Genomic DNA, 19,432 nt, shown 5'->3' with positions numbered 1-19,432 from the left:
GGCGCAGAGAGGCACAGGTGCATTTTCTCCGACGTCCGAGAGCCGCGCGCGCTGCGCCCGGCCCACGATCGCGCCCCCTGCGCGGGCTCCCGCTCGCCCTTTGCGCCCCCGTCGCCCCCGCCCTCCCCTCATCCAGGGAGGCGGGGGGAGGCGCGGGGCCACAGGTAATCATTGCCAGCGGGGCCCGCGGGGGGAAGCGGGGGAGGGCGGCGCGGCGGGGCGCGGGCATAAAGGGGCCCGGCGCGGCGCCCGTGCGCCCGGCTCCCGCGCAGCATGCCCTCCCGCGCCCCGCCGCGCCGCCTGCGGGCGTTGCCGCCGCCGCCGCCGCCGCTGTGGCTGCTGCTGCTGGCCCTGGGCGGCCGCCCCCTGAGCGCCGAGCCCGGCGACGGCGCGCAGACCTGGGCCCGCTTCGCGCGCCCTCCGACCCCCGAGGCCGCGGGGCTACTCCACGACACCTTCCCCGACGGCTTCCTCTGGGCCGTGGGCAGCGCCGCCTACCAGACGGAGGGCGGCTGGCAGCAGCATGGCAAAGGCGCCTCCATCTGGGACACGTTCACCCACCGCCCCCCGGCGCCTCCAGGCGACCCCTCGGCGGCCGGCTGGCCGTCGGGCGCCCCGTCGCCGCCCCCGCCCGCCACCGGGGACGTGGCCAGCGACGGCTACAACAATGTCTTCCGAGACACGGAGGGGCTGCGCGAGCTCGGGGTCACCCATTACCGCTTCTCCATCTCCTGGGCGCGGGTGCTCCCCAACGGCAGCGCCAGCGCCCCCAACCGGGAGGGGCTGCGCTACTACCGGCGTCTGCTGGAGCGGTTGCGGGAGCTGGGCGTGCAGCCCGTGGTCACCCTGTACCACTGGGACCTGCCCCAGCGCCTGCAGGACGCCTACGGCGGCTGGGCCAACCGCGCCCTGGCCGACCACTTCAGGGATTACGCCGAGCTCTGCTTCCGCCACTTCGGCGGCCAGGTCAAGTACTGGATCACCATCGACAACCCCTACGTGGTGGCCTGGCACGGCTACGCCACCGGGCGCCTCGCCCCCGGCGTCCGGGGCAGTCCGCGACTCGGGTACCTGGTGGCGCACAACCTCCTCCTGGTGAGTGCTAGGGGGCCAGGCGGAGGGCCACGCCGGGGAGAGGGCCCCTGGAGACGCCAGGGGGCAAGAGGGGGTGCCAGTCAGAGGAGGCTCCATTGGAGCACACCTGTGCGGTTTCCTGGGGTTCACGCCCAGGGAGGGTGGGGGGCGCTGAGCTTCTTGGGCTTCCCAGGAAATCCTGGAGTCTGGAATGGGAGGGAAACCCCGCCGTGGGCGCGCCAGGGGACTGCCTTTTTTGAGGCCATCGCCAAAAAGAAATGGGGATTCGTTTCTCCCATGAGAAATGGGAGCGCCTTTCTCTTGAGGGTAGAGGATTCTTAGAGGTGAAATAGGTCTAGGAACGGCCGCCAGAGCACGAGGAAAGAAGCTCGGAAGCCACACAGACAGCATTGCTCTCTGCTAGAGTTTGTGGAGATGTCACGAGTTCAGTTTTAATCCAATAAGATCTGTCTTGCTTGTGGCACAAGTTCACACTGCAGCAGACTCGAAGATGTTAAAATCGCATCTCCTGCAGAGCGGAGGTTCAACTGTCTTTGGAAGTTCTTTCTGTGGCAGGATTGAGAACTACATCAGCCAACCTTACTTAATCAGCAGGAGTGTGAAGACCCCTTGTACAGTCTTAAACAAAGCTACCTAAGATACAGAAACTGCTAAAGGGCAGTATAGATTGTGTCCTACAACAACTCTATGTCTGTGATGCTGGCTTCAATTGGAAGGATTCCTCAGGGATGAGATTATTAGCCTGACAAAATTGATTTTAACACCCTTGTGCAAAAGGCTTAATACATTTTGACAGAGGTGGAATTAATGTGCCATGATGAAGTTGTCTTCCAAAGAATTCTTTCACCCTTTTCTCCTTTACTTTACTCAAGTTAGGTTCATCAATTTGAGGGTTCCTTTATAACATCAGTTGTTCATACACTTCGTAGTTTTGTATCATGAGAGAATATTTTAAATGTATATGTGCAAACATTTTAATAAATAGATTTAAATGTATAACATTTGGCAAAGTATTTTGGTGACTTATGCATCTACTGGAAGACCTATTTTTAAATTTAGAATTAAGCCACATATTTTGAACAAAGTCAAGATGAAGACTTGTTTTATTCGAAGCCATAGGTAATTGAGGCAGAACAGTTCCTGGGTCATTGAGTTGACTTACCACTCAGAGCTGCTGATTGTGTTGTAATAAGGGCTAATTAGATTGTGTGTCAGCTCCAAAAAGCCCTGCTTGCTACTGCAGGTCATAAAAGAATGTTGAGTTTGTTTGACCAAAACTTGTGATTTCAGTGATTCCATATTGATATATATATATATATATTTCAGTAAGATACTTTAGAGCAGTGGTAACAAACTTGTTCAATCTGTCAGTTCTTTTAAGGAATCAGAAGACCCAAACAGCACCTGTTCATGATTGGTGACAGAAAACAATGGAAAAAACTGGTCCCTCTTTTGAAGAAAACATAAGCAAATTTCAGTTCATACCAGAAACAAGAGATTTGTGGACCAACTGAAGGACCAAATAGACCATTCCTGCAAAATTACGATTGTAGATTTAAATCATATGAGTTCTATTTTTAGAATGCATGTAATAAACTCTGTATGAATACAAAACTCATCAATTGTTATTATAACCACTTACCCATTCATTTCATACATAAGATAAGGAACTTGGACTGCAGGAGCTTTCTGGTACTCTGGTATATTAAATAGTCAACATGCTTTTGACTCTTGTGCCCACTTTTTGCCTCCCAATTAACTCCCCAGTTACATTTTTGTCTCCTTACCCAAAAACTTACCATCCTTCCCAGTGGACTTTGTGTTCATAAGAAATTAGTAACAAGTGGACAGTTGCTTTTGCTGATGCTGCAAACATAATTACAGTTGCTGTAAAAAATTAATTTTGCTTTCACATATCTTTGGTTCAGAGTGTAGTCATTCTTGGATCTTATGAAGAAGTCAGTTGTTATGATCAAATATGATATCTTTAATTATTTCCTATGAGATATTTTCACTCTGATGTTAATATTCTTTCTTGGTATTTGTGTTACAGGGAGGGGATTATGGAAGTTTTGATCTTATTTGAAAAGATAAATCATATTCTCAGATTTTGGTAATGGAACATTTTGGTGATAGTAGTAGAACTTTTCAGCCAGGTTTTAGGTATTCCTGGTAGGGGCTACTGAGCCCTTAGCACATTTATTTACATTTGGGGATCTAATGTTGGTGAAGGATCAGTCTGGCCAGCACCCCTCTCCTCCCCCATTCTGTGTTTCCACTAATTTACAAGTAGACTAAGAAGACACCTTAGGGAGACTGGAAATTTGACATTCTGCACCCCCCCACCCCCTCCCCTGGCACCAGATACTTAAGAATCATTGTCTGATGGCCTGGAGGACAGAGGCAGACCAGACAAACTGCAGGATGAATAGTGGGATGGGGAAGCTTTGCTCAGAATGGAGGTCTTCCTGTTTTGTGTGGGGTTTTGGTACTGAGGTCCCCTTGATAAAAATAGCCTCTCTGTGTGTATGTATGAGAGACAGAGATGGAGCCTGACAGAGCCCGAACTGACAGAAGGATTTCCCTGCAGAGCCCATGGAATCCAGACTGCTTTGCTCATCCAATTATAACCCGGAAAGAAGACATAACTTCTTCTCTCTGGCTTGAAGAGGGACTACTGTGCCTTCACAGCTCTAGAAAGACGGGTCTTAACGGCCCCTGAAGAGCTAGTGTTAAGGCCGGTAGTTGGAGTCCAGCTCCAACGGTGCCTGGGAGTTTTTGTTCTGCCCATGGGATTCTGGGGATGACCAGGACCAAGATGAAGATACACATGGGACTCCCAGGGAGTTTGCCCATGTTTGTTCAGGGAACCTGTGACAAAAAGACAACTTCTTTTTTGGGGGGCAGAGGGGATATTTATTTATTTGACAGTGTTGGGTCTTAATTGCAGCACATGGACTCTTAGTTATGGCTTGTGGGATCTAGGTCCCCAACCAGAGGTTGAACCTGGGCCCCCTGCCTTGGAAGCACAGAGTCTTAGCCTCTGGACCACAAGGAAGTCCCAAAAGACAGCTTCTTTTGCTTAAAGAGGTGGGGCTGGGAGATATTACTTTGCGCATTACATATAGTGCAGACCTGACTTGTGCTGACCATCAGTGCTCCTGTCAGCTGATCTGTCCACAGCATCTGTCCAGCCATTCTTCTCTTTCTTGACACACTTTCTTAGCTTGGCTTCCAGAACCCCACTGTCTCTCCCTTCTCCTCTCAGCTCACTGGCAACTTCTTCCCAGTTCCCTTTGCTTATTCCTCCCTATCATGTCTCTAAATGTTGGAGTGCCGGGGGCTCCCTCCTGGGGCCTGTGCTCTAGATTCACTCCAAATGAGTTCTTTGAAGACTCTATATCCTGATGACTCCAAATTTTGAGTCTCCAACCAGAACTTCTGCCCTGAGCTCTATACTCAGAGAGAGTGTAGAACTTATCCTCTTTGATGTCAAATAGACATGTCACATTTAACATCCAAAAGCAAATTCCTGTCTTCTCCATTTCCATCATGGTAGTTTTGTTCTTTCAGTTGGTTGGACACCAAAGCTTAACTTCTTCCTTTCTTTTAAATCTTATATTCAATCCATCAACCAATCCTATAGCTCTACTTACCTTCGAAATGTATACAGAATCCAGCCACTTCTCTCTTTATCTAAAACTCCAGGTCCAAGGCCCATCACATTCTGCCTGGATCACTGGAACAGCCTAATGACTGATGTCCTTGCTTCTGCCCTTGCTTCTTGCCGTTTGCCATGGCGGATATTCCCAAGGATATCATTATGTATGAACAGGATAAAGTCCCTTGTTTATTAAAATCAGATTTTTTCTTTAAGAACTAGCTCACATGCTCCCTTTGGCCCTACACTCAAATGCCATCTGTTCCTTCTGTGGAACCCACAGTGCTTCACTCTGATGCCCCCTACCACACTTTTTCTTTCATTTAATCATTTGCTTCACTAGCCGGGTAGTTCCTTAAGTGAGGAAAACATGTTCACTTCCTCTATCCTAAAATGCCATCTTGCCCTTGGTAAGTGCTCAGTAAGTGACTTCTGGCTATTTAACAGCCTGACTTTGCCCTTATAAACTCATGTTCCTAGGATCTGTTCTCTTCATCAATTTTCTAGCCACTTTCTTATGGGACAGGGAGTATTAAATCCTAATCAGAGAGTAAGATCAGTAACTATAATGGTGCAGAATCTGACATTTTCAGTAAAAATTTAAGGTTCATCATCACATGTATGATTCCATTGTAAAAGTTTCCAAACAACTGAAAACTGTCTATAATCACTATGAAATATTATGACAAAGTTTTCAGAATGGGAGATGGGGGAATGCTCCTGGCTGGTTTTAGGAGAATGTATTGGAAGTGGCTTTGTTATCTGGTTGAGCTGTCCTTCCCCAAGTAATAGTGGAGGCAATTTATTTATTAGATACATGTTCGAATTATAAGGCTATGTACTTTTGTGAAGCACTTTACCAATTTTTCACTCATTAAAATTTTTTGGAACATTGCTGGAATAATCAACTGAGTTGAATGTTAATGTATTTTATAGACTACTGAATTCAATAGTGTATTTAATCAGAAATGGTTAAAATATCTCCTGAAGAGCTTGACTCACTCTTCTTTGAATATCTGATTGAACATAATGTTTTTTGAAGGTCACAGTCAAGTCCAAGAAAAAATTTAAGAATAGGAAAAAAACTAATAAAATAATTTCAAAATCAAAGTAGTATTTAACAATGTCAATTCTTTTGAGTTGAAGAGGGAATAAGCATTCAAATAATGTCAATGTGCATTTCTCAAGTGCAGAATAACCAAATGCATAACCGTGTTACCTGAATATAGTAGTTAGTCATGAAGTTTGCACACAGAAGTCTTCTGAGTTATCTTAATTTTTCAAACAATATGATGTTCCAAGCCAGAATTTTAAAATTAATTTGTACAAAAAGTATGTTTCTTTGTAATTACTTCAGCAGCATTTGACTAGATTTTCAAATCAGTTTTGAAGTCATCTACTTTACATAAAGCATATTACCAAATACCTTTTCTGGATGTTTAAAAGGAATGTTATCTTTTTAAGGCATAAAGGAAATTTTAGGTCTAGGAAGAGAATAAAAAACAAAATTGGGAGGACAAGAAATAAAGAGAGGGTAAGTAAAAATGCATATGGTTTCTGAATCCTTCAAGATCCACATCTTAGGAAACTACAAAGTGATACGTGTAATCTCAGTTGCTCAGTTGTGTCCAGCTCTTTGCGACACCATGGACTGCGGCACTGTAGGCTTCCCTGTCCATCACCAACTCTCGGAGCTTGCTCAAACTCATGTCCATCAAGTCAGTGATCTATATTTAAACAGATAAGCATAATTTAAATATATAATTATGCTTTATTTATATAATTATGTATTTATGTGCTTAAAAATAATTTAAGCATATATTTAAACAGATAAGCATAATATATTTAAATAGATAAGCTTAATCTACCTTTTATATGCTCTATCTTGATATAGTCTGGGTACAGAGATAAACTAAAGTATCACTATAGCTCTTCTATCTTGGGATAAACTCTTATTTATCCTTCAAAGACTTAACTCAAGTACTCCCCTTTTGCAGTAACAAGAGGCAGAGAATCATTTACTCATTTGTAGCTCTTTGAGGCCACAGACTGTATATCATATTTATTTTTAAATTTTTAGCACTTATCTCAGTCCTTGGAGCAGAGGAAATACTGATACAGTTTTAATGAATGAATAAACACAGATGTAAAATAATCTTTACTTAATTCAGTATGTCCTTCTTTTCTTTTTTGTAAACTGAATATCTGCAATCTGCCTTCTCACCCAGTATCTGGGAAGGAGTTTTAAAAAGCGAGGAAGAACAAGGGAAGCAATTTCTACCCAGACAGGAATGTGACCTTTGTGCATTTCCAAGGCAGATAATAGCTCCATTTTCATCCAGTGGACGGGGTGATAGGGAAGGAGGAGTATGTGACCCTGTGGGAGCTTCACCTGAAGGCTGCACGATCTCTTGCACTCACCTCCCATTGACAGAATTCAGTCACGTGGTGCAAGGCGCGGAGGCGTACTGCAGCTGCGGAGCTGTGTGCTCAGCAAATCAATCGGGAACAGGTCATGAAGGACAAGCCGGGATCTCCCCCACACTGTCCACCTCTCAGATACATTGTGAGAATTAAAACAAAATCAGGTATGTCATCATGTTCTGAAAAATGTAAAGAGCTCTACAAGGGTGAGGTATGAATCTTTATAGTCAATAAAGGCAAAAGAACTTGAGAAGTGATCCTCTTGAGCTGTTTAGATGAAAGGAATTAGACAAATGCGTTAGAAATTGTTGCCTCACTTAACTTCATTCGTAACCCTCAGCATTCAGTGGGACAGTCTTTGCAGTTATTTCAGCAGCATTTGGCTAGATTTTCAAATCAGTTTGAGATGACCTATTTTACATAAAACCTATTACCAAGTACCTTTTCTTGATGTTTAAAGGAAATTTACTACGTTTCCTAAAATTTATGGCTGATATAATTTGGTATATTGACTTAAAATAAATGTTTAGTTAACTTGCATGGCCCCAGTCCAAATAGATATTTTTTTATTAATAACATTATTGTTTGCAGTATGGATGTCAGAACATCAGCCATGAACCAGTATCATTTATAGTTTGATAAAATAGTCAAAATAAAGTGAAGCCAGTTTTATACATTAAGCCTTCCCTGGTGGCTCAGATGGTAAAGAATCTGGCTGCAATGCAGAGATTGCAATGCAATCCCTGGGTTGGGAAAATTCCCTGGAGGAGGGAATGGCAACCTGCTTCAGTATTCTTGCCTGGAGAATCCCATGGACAGAGGAGCTTGGCGGGCTATAGCCCATGGGGTCATAAAGAGTCAGGCACAACTGAGTGGCTAATGCTTTAAATATAATGGTTGAAGAGATATTATTTCCATGTCTGTAAATGCACTATTATTTGATAATTAGAATAAAAAGGCAACAGAGGAATCTTAGATCAGATTTCTTCTCTGGACCAACTCCTTGCAGTTGTCCTGGGATCCTCTGCCTTCTGCTTGACGATTTCTAGCAAGAGCAACCCAGCTTCTCTCAAGTAGCCCACTTGATTTTATCTTTTATATTGATTAGAAACCTGCCTCTATAGAGGACTCACCCCTGGTTGTCTCTGCCTTCCTCGTGTCAAAAAATAAATTACTTTTTGTGGAGACAGCTTTTCAAATATCTGAGAAGGCCACTATGTTCTTCTTAAGTATTTTCTCCTTTATTCACATTCAGGGTCACGCCTCCAAGAAGAATTAGAGGGAGCTGCCATTTAGTCAGGGCTCCTTCTTGGGGAGATGCAGTGGGGCAGATAGGAAGATAGGTGAATTCTGAGAAAGCAAATGTGACCCTTGAGAGGCCTCTTTATCTTCTGACCCTTGAGGAGAAGGTGGGGAGGGAGAAGGAACAGTTGACCTCTCTGTTATTATCTCCCCGGGGGGGTGTGGCTTTGAAGAACAGTGCAGAAGAGAGTTGGCTGTCTGTGGGACCTGCCCGTGGCCGTCGTCCTTACCAAGGGGCTGCGGATGGTGGAGATGGCTGAGGACATCCGGGTTGGAAGTGTGTTCTGGGTTCTGTGTCCTGGGGTCCAGCTGTGGAGTCACACCGGGTGAAGCAATGCCCAGTTCACAGGATCAGTGGCTGGAGGGGCAAAGAGAAGGACGTGGAGGCTTCTCTTAAGATTCGATGTGCAAACCAAGTTTCAGCTGCCCCCAGGATTCAGCACATATTTCTTATTCTGGACACTGGATCCTGGCCCTGCCATCCAAGACTGCATTGATGGCTTTGGCTGTCACCTTCCTGCGGACTCGGGTTGGTTTGAGGTCAGCTAAAACCTCTCAGGCTTTAACATTTTTCCGTGTGTGAATTGTTCTTAAACCAGATTTTCCCTGTCATGTCCTTTTGTTTTTTATTTTTAAACTTTTAATCTTATTAAATTTCATCCTCAATATGTAAAGGTGAAAAGAGGATTATGACAGATGGTGAATACTTCTTAAAAATTGAACATCACCTAAATATATTAGGGTGAGCAGTTAAAGGAGTATCAGTGCACAGGCATAGTGGAATAGTGTTTGGCCATTAAGTTAATGTATGGTGATTAAAAAGTTGCACATGGTATGTTATTAAGAGAAAAATGCCATTTGCTGTATTATGCTTCTTACATACCTTAGCTGTGTGAGTGAGTGTGAATGAGTAGAGAGCATTCTCCAGATGCTGCCCTTTCCCCCAGCTTTTTCCCTGACATGCCAAGCCTAGATTTGCTATCCCTGCTTTCTGCTTCATAAAATTCTGTCCTGCCCGTCTTATAATATTTTGCACATTTTATTGAAATGATTTTTTTCTTGGTCTTCCTCCTGCAAAGATCTCAGCTTTGTGATGCCAGGAGTCATGTTTATATCACTTGCCATTTGGGGGTATTTCTAGATAGTAGTGTTACGGGTAATTTGTTTTTTTTTCTCTGGTTGTCTGGATTTTTTCTAATTGTTCTATAAGCAAAATGTGATACTTTTGTGGTGGAGAAGTCGTAAGTAGTGTTTCTGGGAAAAGATGGTAGATTGAATTTACCCATCGAATTTTTCTCTCTTGAAACCCCATTAAACTTCAGTAACTGTTACTTTCTCAGTTGTGTCCAACTCTTTGTGACCCCATGGACTGTACCCTGCCAGGCTCCTCTGTCCATGGGATTCTCCAGGCAAGAATACTGAAGTGGGTAGCCATTCCCTTCTCCAGGGGATGTTCCTGATCCAAGGACAGAACTTGGGTCTCCTGCATTGTAGGCAGATTCTTTACCATCTGAACCATGAGGGAAACCCTTTAATAAGGTAACCATTAGCAAAGAAACAGTTAAAGAAACGGGAATGGGCAAGGGGAGGGAAGGGAAATGGAGGAAGACCCAGAGTGGAGAGAAGAGGGTGGAAACAAAACTTTAAAGCTGAGAAGCAGATGGTGGTGTATGCCTGACTCAGTGGATCCGAGCAAGCTGACTACTAGATTGGCTGTGGGAGAAGCCAAGAACCAATCCTACGATTGCAGAACCCAGAGAATAGCAAGACCAGGTACTCTGGAATGGGTGCTGAAGGGCGTGGGTACTAAAGTGAGAACTGGTTGAAAGCTGTGTAAGAAACTAGATTTCTGGATCTCTTCCCCATCATCCCCACTGTTGGGCGTATGCCACCTCTCCACTCAAGGAGAAAACTCAAAGTGAATTTTCTGGAGCATATAAAATGGACAGTGTCTGGACTGAGGGACCTCAGGCATCTTTGAGGGCATGAGCACCATGCTGAAAGGAGGGACTAAGTGAGCATATAGCCTGGGAGTGGAGACCCGCACCCCTTTTCCCAGCCCCTCCTTTTATTCCACCCCCAGCTTTTCTTGCCCAACAGGCTCTTGGAATGTTGGCCATGTGACTTCTGCTCTCCAGGTAGGGACTGGAAGTATCTTCTCCTGGGAATCTGATGAGCTCATGCAGAAAGACCTAAGACGCTGGTCCTAAAGTTTCCACAACAAAATGACGGAGACAGATCACGCCACAGTGAAGCTTGAAGTCAACACACCCCACCCACATGCTCAGATCTTCCAGTCAGCGTTGTTATTTCTCATTCTTAAACATGAGTAGACAATTAGGAATCAACAGGATCTGAGGAAAGTGTCTAATGTGAAAGACTGAGACCCACTTAAATAGAGAGGAAAAAAAGCAACTTTTGGGGGAGAAAACTTGGAGGAAACTGAGAATATATGTGGAGAAAAAAAGATAGAAAAAAAAAGGACAGTCAAAAGATACAAAGTTCTAGTTATACAAATAAGGAAGCCACAGGATGTAATGTACAGCTTTGTGGTTATAGCTAGTACTGTATTGTGTATTTGAGAATGCTAAGGGAGGTTGATCTTAAAAGTTCTTGCAAGAAAAAAAAACTGTAACTGTGTTTGGTGATAAATGTTGACTAGACTTATGGTGATGGTCATTTCATAATATATACATTCTATGTTGTGTACCTGAAGCTAATATAACATTATATGTGAATTATATCTCAATAAAGAAAAATACATTTTAAGAAACCTCAGTAAACTCTTAAAGAGTTAAGAGAATATGTTGCATCTAGAAAATAGGAATAGGATGATACAATAAAATAGATGGGGGAAAGAACACATGGAAATTAAATGTAGCAGAATTGAAAAATTTAATAGATTAGAAAATACAGGTGATAAAATCTCTGTAAGAATAGAGCAAGAAGGCAAAAAGATGGACAATTGTAGAATAAAAGTAAGAAAATTAGTGAACCATCCAGAGGTCCAACATTGAGATAACAGGAGTTCTGGAAAGAGAAGGGTGCAATAGTGTGTCTGGGGACCTCATTGAACTATGCTTCTCAGTTCTGTATACTTGCATCCCACATAGTCTATGGGCTAGAACATGTGACTTGTTTTGTTCAATGGGACAGTAACAAGTGTGATGCAAGCAAAAACTTGATAACTACTTTCATGCAGGAAATTTTCTCTTTCTGGATAACTCCCTCTTGAAAGTACCAGAGATAAGGGCCTCTCTGTAGGCCACCAGTCAGACCTTCTGGCTCTCATATCTCTCCGTAAAGACCCAATACAATATAGCAGGAACCAGTTCATACTTCTCTTTTCATAAGAATTGGAATGCTTGAATCATTGCATCTGTAGCAGCATTCCTCCCAACTAAGACATTCCCCCTGGTTACTGCTGGTGAAATAATTAGCAATTAGGGCACCATCTTGTGACAGAGGACAGTCTGCCCCCCTGAATATCACTCAGAATGGCATTTGCTTTGCCTTCTGGGAAATTAAGCCTCAGTTGGGTTTAGTTGGTCTTCAGAAGCAGATGTCAAGACAGCATTAGATGTGCAGGACATTTATTAATGGCCAACAACAGTAGAGTGAAAAGGGCGAGGAGCCAGAGAAGGCAGATGAGCCTTTAGGACATGATGGCTGTCTGACACATGAGCGTGGGAAGGAGGGGGCATGGGACGAGAAGAGTCTCAGATGGCAGTATAGGGCTAAGAACGATCCAACCAGGCCAGTGAGGAGTTCTGAGTCATCATTCCCGTTGGAGGAGTCCATGGCTTGCAGGAACAGGTCTGCTTAGTACCCCTGGCTTGTTTCATTCATAAGGGAGTAGCCATTGAGAAGCATGGCCTCAGGGCCGGTGCAGTGGAGGGTGATGGGGGTAGCAACTGGTGCAATCCATCAGTTATGCTTCTCACAGCAGGAAAACTGAGTGACACATTTTCACTGCTACCAAAAACACCAGCGAGTTATGCCATTTAGAAGAAAGGAATGAAAATTACTTCCAACCAGAATGTATTTACCTCTACTATCAGTCATTCATGAGTGTAGAATAATGAGATTTCAAGACATCCAGTCTCAGAAGATACATCTTGAACGCCTTATAGAGAAGTTATTGGAGGAAGAACTCCATGTAGCATGATATAGATGAGACGGAAGAAGACATAGAATGTTCAGAACAGTAGATATAACTTGGGGGCATGATGATGAATTGAAAATCTGCTGTGCAGCAGACCTAAGAGCAACCAGTCTGGAAGAGGGGACGATTCCAGAAGTGTGTCTCCAGGGAAAATATTGGAGGCTGATGTGACCTTGCAGAAGTTTGTGCTATTGGAAAGTGTAAGAAGAATTAACCATAGGTGCAAAGAAAACCAAGGAAGTAAAAAAGCAATGCAATGATTAACTTCAAGGAAAACAAAAATGAGAATGGAAACTTAGCCTTAATTACCACATTAGAATGCCCAGCTGTGAGTCATAGTCATGTTGGCAGAGTAATGTCAGTACTGAATATTATTCAACCAGATTCTGCTGTATAACGACATTGCCTGTGTGAGAGAGCTAAATCCTCGTCTACCCTGTCAGGAAGTCAACGGATCCTGTCTAGAGTAGGGAAGTGTGGAAATGTGCTATGTGCTTAGTCACGTCCAACTTTTTGCAACCCCGTGGACTGTAGCCCGCCAGGCTCTTCTGTCCATGTAATTCTCCAGTCAAGAATACTGGAGTGAGTTGCCATTTCCTCCTCCAGGGGATCTTCCCGACGCAGGGATCGAAGCCATGTGTCTCGCATTGGCAGGTGGGTTCTTTACCACTGAGCCACCTGGGAAGCCCCTGGGAAATGTGTAGATATCAAAAGAAAATGTCATAAAAGTCATAGATGGCTACCTCTGGGGAGGTAACTGGGGACAATGGAGGTGGGGAGTAGGGCAGGAAACTATGATTATTATTTTAAGTTGCCCAAAAATTAAAAAAAGAAATATATTTTACCATCACTTAATTTTGTTGTTATAGCACATATTTGCAGCATTTCAGCCTGGAGAATTATTTTTGAATCAAGCTTTGAGGTATTTCCCAAGTTTCAGATTAATGCTGTCTGAGTCTTCATCCTTTCGATAAAATAAAAATGTTGAGAAGAAACAGGGCCATGAGTAAACTCTATAGGGTATTGTTAGTCACATTCTCCCAAGTGGACTGTCTCCCACTAATCATGTTTCAAACATCTATCAGTGTTTGACACCTAACAACAAATCAGTAAATTTTTGTTTAATCAATAAACACTCTTAAAATATGGCCCTTCAAGCATTATTCATATATCTACAATAGTATCCTTGCATATGTCTGACTTTTCTTCTTCTTGACCCCAAGAATATTCCAAGAAGAACTGACAGTTGTCAAAACTGTTACATTGAGAGTCTATTGTGTTTCCAGACAAGCTATAAAACTGTAAAAAAAATTAATTGGGTGCTGGTTTGGCACTTATTTCATGAATCCATGTTGCTTCCTCATTTTCCTCTCTTCCTGTACTGATGTATTTTTATTAAACTGCTATGTAATTTTGCTCATGGGTCTGTTGTTTCTGAAATGCATATTTTATTCCCTGTTAAAAATTAAGAACATTTTCAATCTTCAAGCACCTTATGTTCGGTGATCCCTCAAAGTACTGGATGGCCGTTTCATAATTATAACTGCAAATCCTTTTGGTAGGTCCTTTTTGGAGATGATGAATTTGGAATGGCATGTAGTCTCCTGGAGTGCTTTCCTCTTGCTGTGATTAGGAATCCAAGTCTAGAACATAGTCTGAGGATAGATAAGATAGAAGGGCAAGAGGCAACAGAGTCAAACATGCAAACAGTAGTTAAAAGGACTCTCCAGGATAGATAAAGACAATCTAAGAAAGATCTGGAAGATTAGAGCAGGCCTGGTGGTCTTCAGGAGACACAACAAAGGCAGTGGATTAAGGAAGTTAGATAATTAAAATGATCAGTCAATCTCCCAACGCAGTGCTGATGGTCAAATCAACTTTATTACATTGAGGGTAATAAACTGATTTTTAGAAATAGATGTCTTTTGTGCAAATAAGCTCAACCACTTGAATATCATTGAGTGTTTGTGCCTGTTGTACACGTCATGCACTGTATACGCAGCTTGTAGCCCTAGATTTTATTTCACATAGATACAGTTCTGCTGAGCAAGCTCAGAGTAACATGGGGGTTGATATCTTGATGAATTCATGCCTGGCTGGGTGACCTGCTGAGAAGTGTAATGCCTAACAGGGCAAAGAGGTTGTTTCACTCGAGTGAAGTGGGCTGATGTGGGGGAAGTTGTGGCCCTTGGGGAGCACGTACCTCAAGTAAACCTCTGTCAGGAGGGAGGAGGGATGGTCCTGTGAGATTCTCTGATTGTAAAAGAAGCTAGAAACTTAGAATTTTGAGTGAAATTTCTTGATTTTTAAAGGCCATCTCAAAAAAATAAAAGTAAGCCTGATATGGGTTTCCCAGGTGACACAGTGGTAAAGAATCTGCCTGCCAGTGCAGGAGATGCAAGTGACTCGGGTTCGATCTCTGGGTCGGGAAGATATTCTGGAGCAGGAAATGGCAACCCACTCTAGTATGCTTGCCCAAATCCCATGGACAGAGGAACCTAGTGGGCTGCAGTCCATGGGGTCGAGCAACTGAGCACATACACAAGTCCCTAATGAAGTGACTGACTTCCTGGTAAATCAACATAGGGGATAGCTTGTTCCCCATAAGGTGTTCCCATGCCTATAATTTTGACCAGTTTTTAAGTATTTTTCTCTTAAATATGAATGGATGGCAAGTCATCAAAAGATATTTAAGGAAAGTGCTCAACATGAAACAGTGAGAATAAAATAAATACCCACAAAAACAAACCAGGAAAAAACACATTATGCAGGAAATTGAATACACACAGACTGAAAGAGGAAGAATCAGAGAATATTAAAACATTCTTGAACAAGGTGATTGCTGACATAAAATGCTTAGTAAAAAGATCGAAAGATAGAGGAAAAGAAATGCCTCCAAAGTAGTACAAAACGACCAAGAGCTGGAAATATTAAAGAAAGGGGAAAAGATTTAAAATATGAAACACACAAGTCCAACGTCAAAGTAATAGGAGTTCCAGGAAGAAACTAAGGCAATGGAGAGCAGGAAATTAAGAACTAATACAGGAAAATCCTCCAGAACTGAAGAACACAAGCCTTTAGCTTTAAAGATCCTTCTGAATTCCTTGCACAATGGATGCACAGTTCTATTAGGGGTTTAGAAAGCTTGTCTTCTGTGTAATCTATCTCAAGAAGCTAAGGCATGTATCAACAAAATTACAGAGTAAATGGGGAGAAATCGGATCTAGAAAACCATGACTATCATCAGTAAGAAATAAAGAAAAATCCTAGGATGAGAGCAGTTCTAGACAGCATCTAGTCCAGGAGGAACCAAAAGGATACAAGAGAAGGAAGAACTCTAAGTGAAAAAGCAGAATCAGTAGAATAGAGGGTATGGTAGTGAATATGATGGAGAATCACAAAAACATTAAAACACATAGGAAATATTACACAGATTTAATAATGAGGTGATTATTTATTCAAGGGAAAACAAGAAGCTGTACAAAAGAAAGGGAAATGTTATAGACTCCTATCTGGCTCTGCAGTGAACAATAATATGAGATCCTGGGTATGGCTATTGATTAATGATTTGAATAAGAGCAAACATTTAGAAGAATGAGGGAAGAAAATTGAGAGGTGTGAAAGTTGGCTTTTCGATTACTATGATGAATTATTAAATGTTGGAAGAAGCATATTATTTAGAAATATGGCAGTAATTACTAAAAGAAACAGCAAAAAGTTAAATGTAGTTGTCTGCAGGGAGCAGAAGTGGGAGTTTGAGATGGGGTAGGAAAGATGTTTCCTGTTTTTCATAAGCCTCTGATTTTTAAACTACATGAATGGATTTATTAAAATAATTTTGAAAAAACCTGTACCACTGAATAATGCTTTAAAGTTTCTGAAATGCTTTTGTGTATTTTTTTTAGGGGGGCAGGCAGGTAAATGAGTTGAGAGGCTCAGAGGTTAGGGATCTAAACTACCAAGGGATTGAATTGGATTCAGAACCCAGGTTTTCTGAACTCCTGTTTCCAGTGCTCACTGCCTTACTCTAAGACTGAGTTCCCTCCTTGTCCTCACATGCAGTGCTCAGAAATGGAGGCGTCACCAATGCCTTCATTTATTTGGTTGTTTGTGTATTTTTTGGCTTGCTGGGCATCATGTGGGATCTTAAATCTCCAACCAGGGATCGAACCTGTGCCCTCTTCAGTGAAAACATGGAGTCTTAACCATGGGACCACCAGGGAAGTTCCGAGTCATCAATGTCTTTAACCTTCATTAACGTCTGGAGACTCATCACTGCTAATAACAAAACAACACTACTAACCCATAGACAACTGTTGTTCTTACTATTGCTGTGTAATATGCCCAAACTTCTTGGCTTTAAGAAAACATTTAATTTTGTGGATCAGAATTGGGGAAAGGCGCATCTGGGCAGTTTTTCAGTGGGCTGCAAGTCATTTAGGGTTTGACCAGGCTGGGCGTCCAAAATGACCAGACGTTGCAGAGCCTTACCAACACGGTGGTCTCAGGTTAGTTTAGACTTACTGTGCGGCAGCTGGCTTCCCCCAGCAAGCATCCCAAGAGAACTAGGAGGACGTAGTGCTGACTTTTGATTAGCCTCGATGTCATGCAGTGTCAGCTTCTGGCAGAGAAGTCATAACACCCCCCTCCCCCCACGACCCCCCACCCCCTGTGAGGAGTGGCAAGGTCACAATGTTGAGAGCCAAGGGGGATGTGTTATCTTCAGAAAAAACATTTTGGCACAGCATCTCAGGCTTTCTAGCTCACTGTGATCTGCGGGGAATGCCTTTTTTCCATCTCCCCAGGACCTACACATCTTTCAATATGTGGTTTAGAAACTTCCTCCTCCACGGAGACTTCTATGATGTCCCTCAACAAGAAGCACTTTTTATTTTCTCTGAATCCCTGTTGTATTTTTAATTAAAAAAATTTTTTTTGATGTAGACCATTTTTAAAGTCTCCATTAAATTTGTTACAATATTGTTTCTGTTTTATGTTTCGGTGTTTTTGGCCATGGGGCACAGGGAATCTTAGCTCCCTGACCAGGAATTGAACCCACACCTCCTGCACTGATCCACCAGGGAAGTCCTTCCCAAATATTGTTTTTTTTTAAAAAAAAATCCTTCTTATGACACTTTAATTCTGGTGTCGTCATCATCACGTTGTATACCTGTGCTGCGGTCTCTGCATATTCCCTGCATCATAAATTGCCTGTTGTGCAAATATTTGCTTAGTGAGATAATGATTCCATGATAATTCAAATAATAGTCATGAAAAAGTGCATTTCAATTCAGAGCTCTTTTCTTCCCCCACCATTCTCATTTCTGAAAACAGAAAGAAACCAAACAGTCTCTCAGGAGGAGTTACAGCAGGAACTGAATGTGGCTGTTTCCTGGTGTTTATTGCTACTCTGTGAGAAATAAAGAAGATGGGGGAATGAAAACCATGTCATTTACAATTTGATTAAAAAGATTTTCTTCTTCTTTTTTTCTCTTTTCCTTTCATGTTTAAGCCCTGTGGTTTTGAATTTTCCCTTTCGTCATAGAAGAAGACAGATCAAGCAGTTAGGATTCCAGTTCCCTGTGCTGGAAGCATCCTCACTTCACAGCTGTTTAACATATCTGGCTTCAGCTCAGTCCCCTGTCCCCTCACCCACTGCTTTCCAGCAGCAGGAAGGACTTGCTCCTGTGCCTTGGGGCCCTTTTATCTGGTTCTTCTCTCTGCCTGGAATGTTCTTCCCCATCACCCCACCTCCAGATCCATAGCTCCCTCACCTCCTGTAAGCCTGTGCTCAGAAACCACTTTCTCAAATGTGGTATATCCTGAACACTCTATTCAAAATGCTTCTCCCAGCACCCCAGACTTAACGGGGACCCCTTCCTGGCTCAAGAAGCACTTCCTGGGAACCTGGAGGAGAGGAGTTCATCAGCTTCGTAGGTACGGCAGATAAAATGTGTGAACATGAATTTCTTGGGTTTGGTTTTTAGCTTCAGAATAGAAGACCCTAGAAGAGCAATTAAAAACAAAACAAAAACAAATGCAAGGCCTCTGGCATCATAGTGGCTATTAAGAAGGCAGCCTGCGATTCCTTATGCAGCCCCCAGACAGAAGCTCATTCTTTGCATTTAGTAGGTGAGCAACACTGCAGGGGCAAGAGGCTTATGTGTGTTAATTAACACCCTTGATGAACATTGGTAAATGAATCTGATGAAAGCCCGAGTGGACCCGCTTTTTTTGTGTGTGATAAAGAATAATCTTTGGGGATTATTTATGATCACAAAGGGAGACTGTAAGGAACATTTTTCCTAGACTTGGAAATGGGGCAGAAGGATTACTGGTGTCCTTCTGAGCGCCTGCCCAGGTTAATCCCGTTCTCTGACTCTGCGGGTAAAGAAGAGAGTGGACCTTTGTTAGGTGTGCTGTTTACTGTGGATCAGGGTATTTTAGGTTCTATAAGGGTAGAGGTTTATGGAAAGGATTCTTGCCTCATAGGCAATCCATATATGGATTTTGTCTTATTGAAATGGAAAATGAAAAGATCAAAACGATGGCATAGTCAATGAAAGTAAAAGGAATACTTTTGTGAGTGTCACTAAAAACAATTGCATCTCCTCTCCTTGGCACCAGGCCTCCCTTGTTTTCATACCATTTATCACCTGTTTAAAAAAAATTATCTACTTGTTTTTGGCTATGCGGGGTCTTCATTGCTGCACGCAGGCTTTCTCTAGTTGCTGCAAGCAGGTGATACTCTTTATTGCGGTGTGCTAGTCTCTCATTGAGGAGAA

General features: G+C 42.9%; 1 protein-coding gene across 1 annotated transcript in view; it reads left to right on the top strand.

Annotated features, from left to right (window-relative positions):
* Positions 1-242: 242 nt before the first annotated feature.
* Positions 243-19,432, top strand: part of KL (klotho) — a 39,178-nt gene continuing 19,988 nt past the window's right edge. The window contains exon 1 of the mRNA XM_043478164.1: positions 243-1,095. Coding sequence (XP_043334099.1) covers positions 274-1,095 — 822 coding nt within the window. The 5' untranslated portion in view covers positions 243-273. The remainder of the gene's footprint in view (positions 1,096-19,432) is intronic.

This window comes from Cervus canadensis, chromosome 9 (assembly GCF_019320065.1).
Source record: "Cervus canadensis isolate Bull #8, Minnesota chromosome 9, ASM1932006v1, whole genome shotgun sequence".
In the NCBI taxonomy this organism is placed as follows: Eukaryota; Metazoa; Chordata; class Mammalia; order Artiodactyla; family Cervidae; genus Cervus; species Cervus canadensis.
The sequence above is the reverse complement of the archived record's forward strand: the minus strand, read 5'-3'. Positions and strand labels throughout refer to the sequence as shown.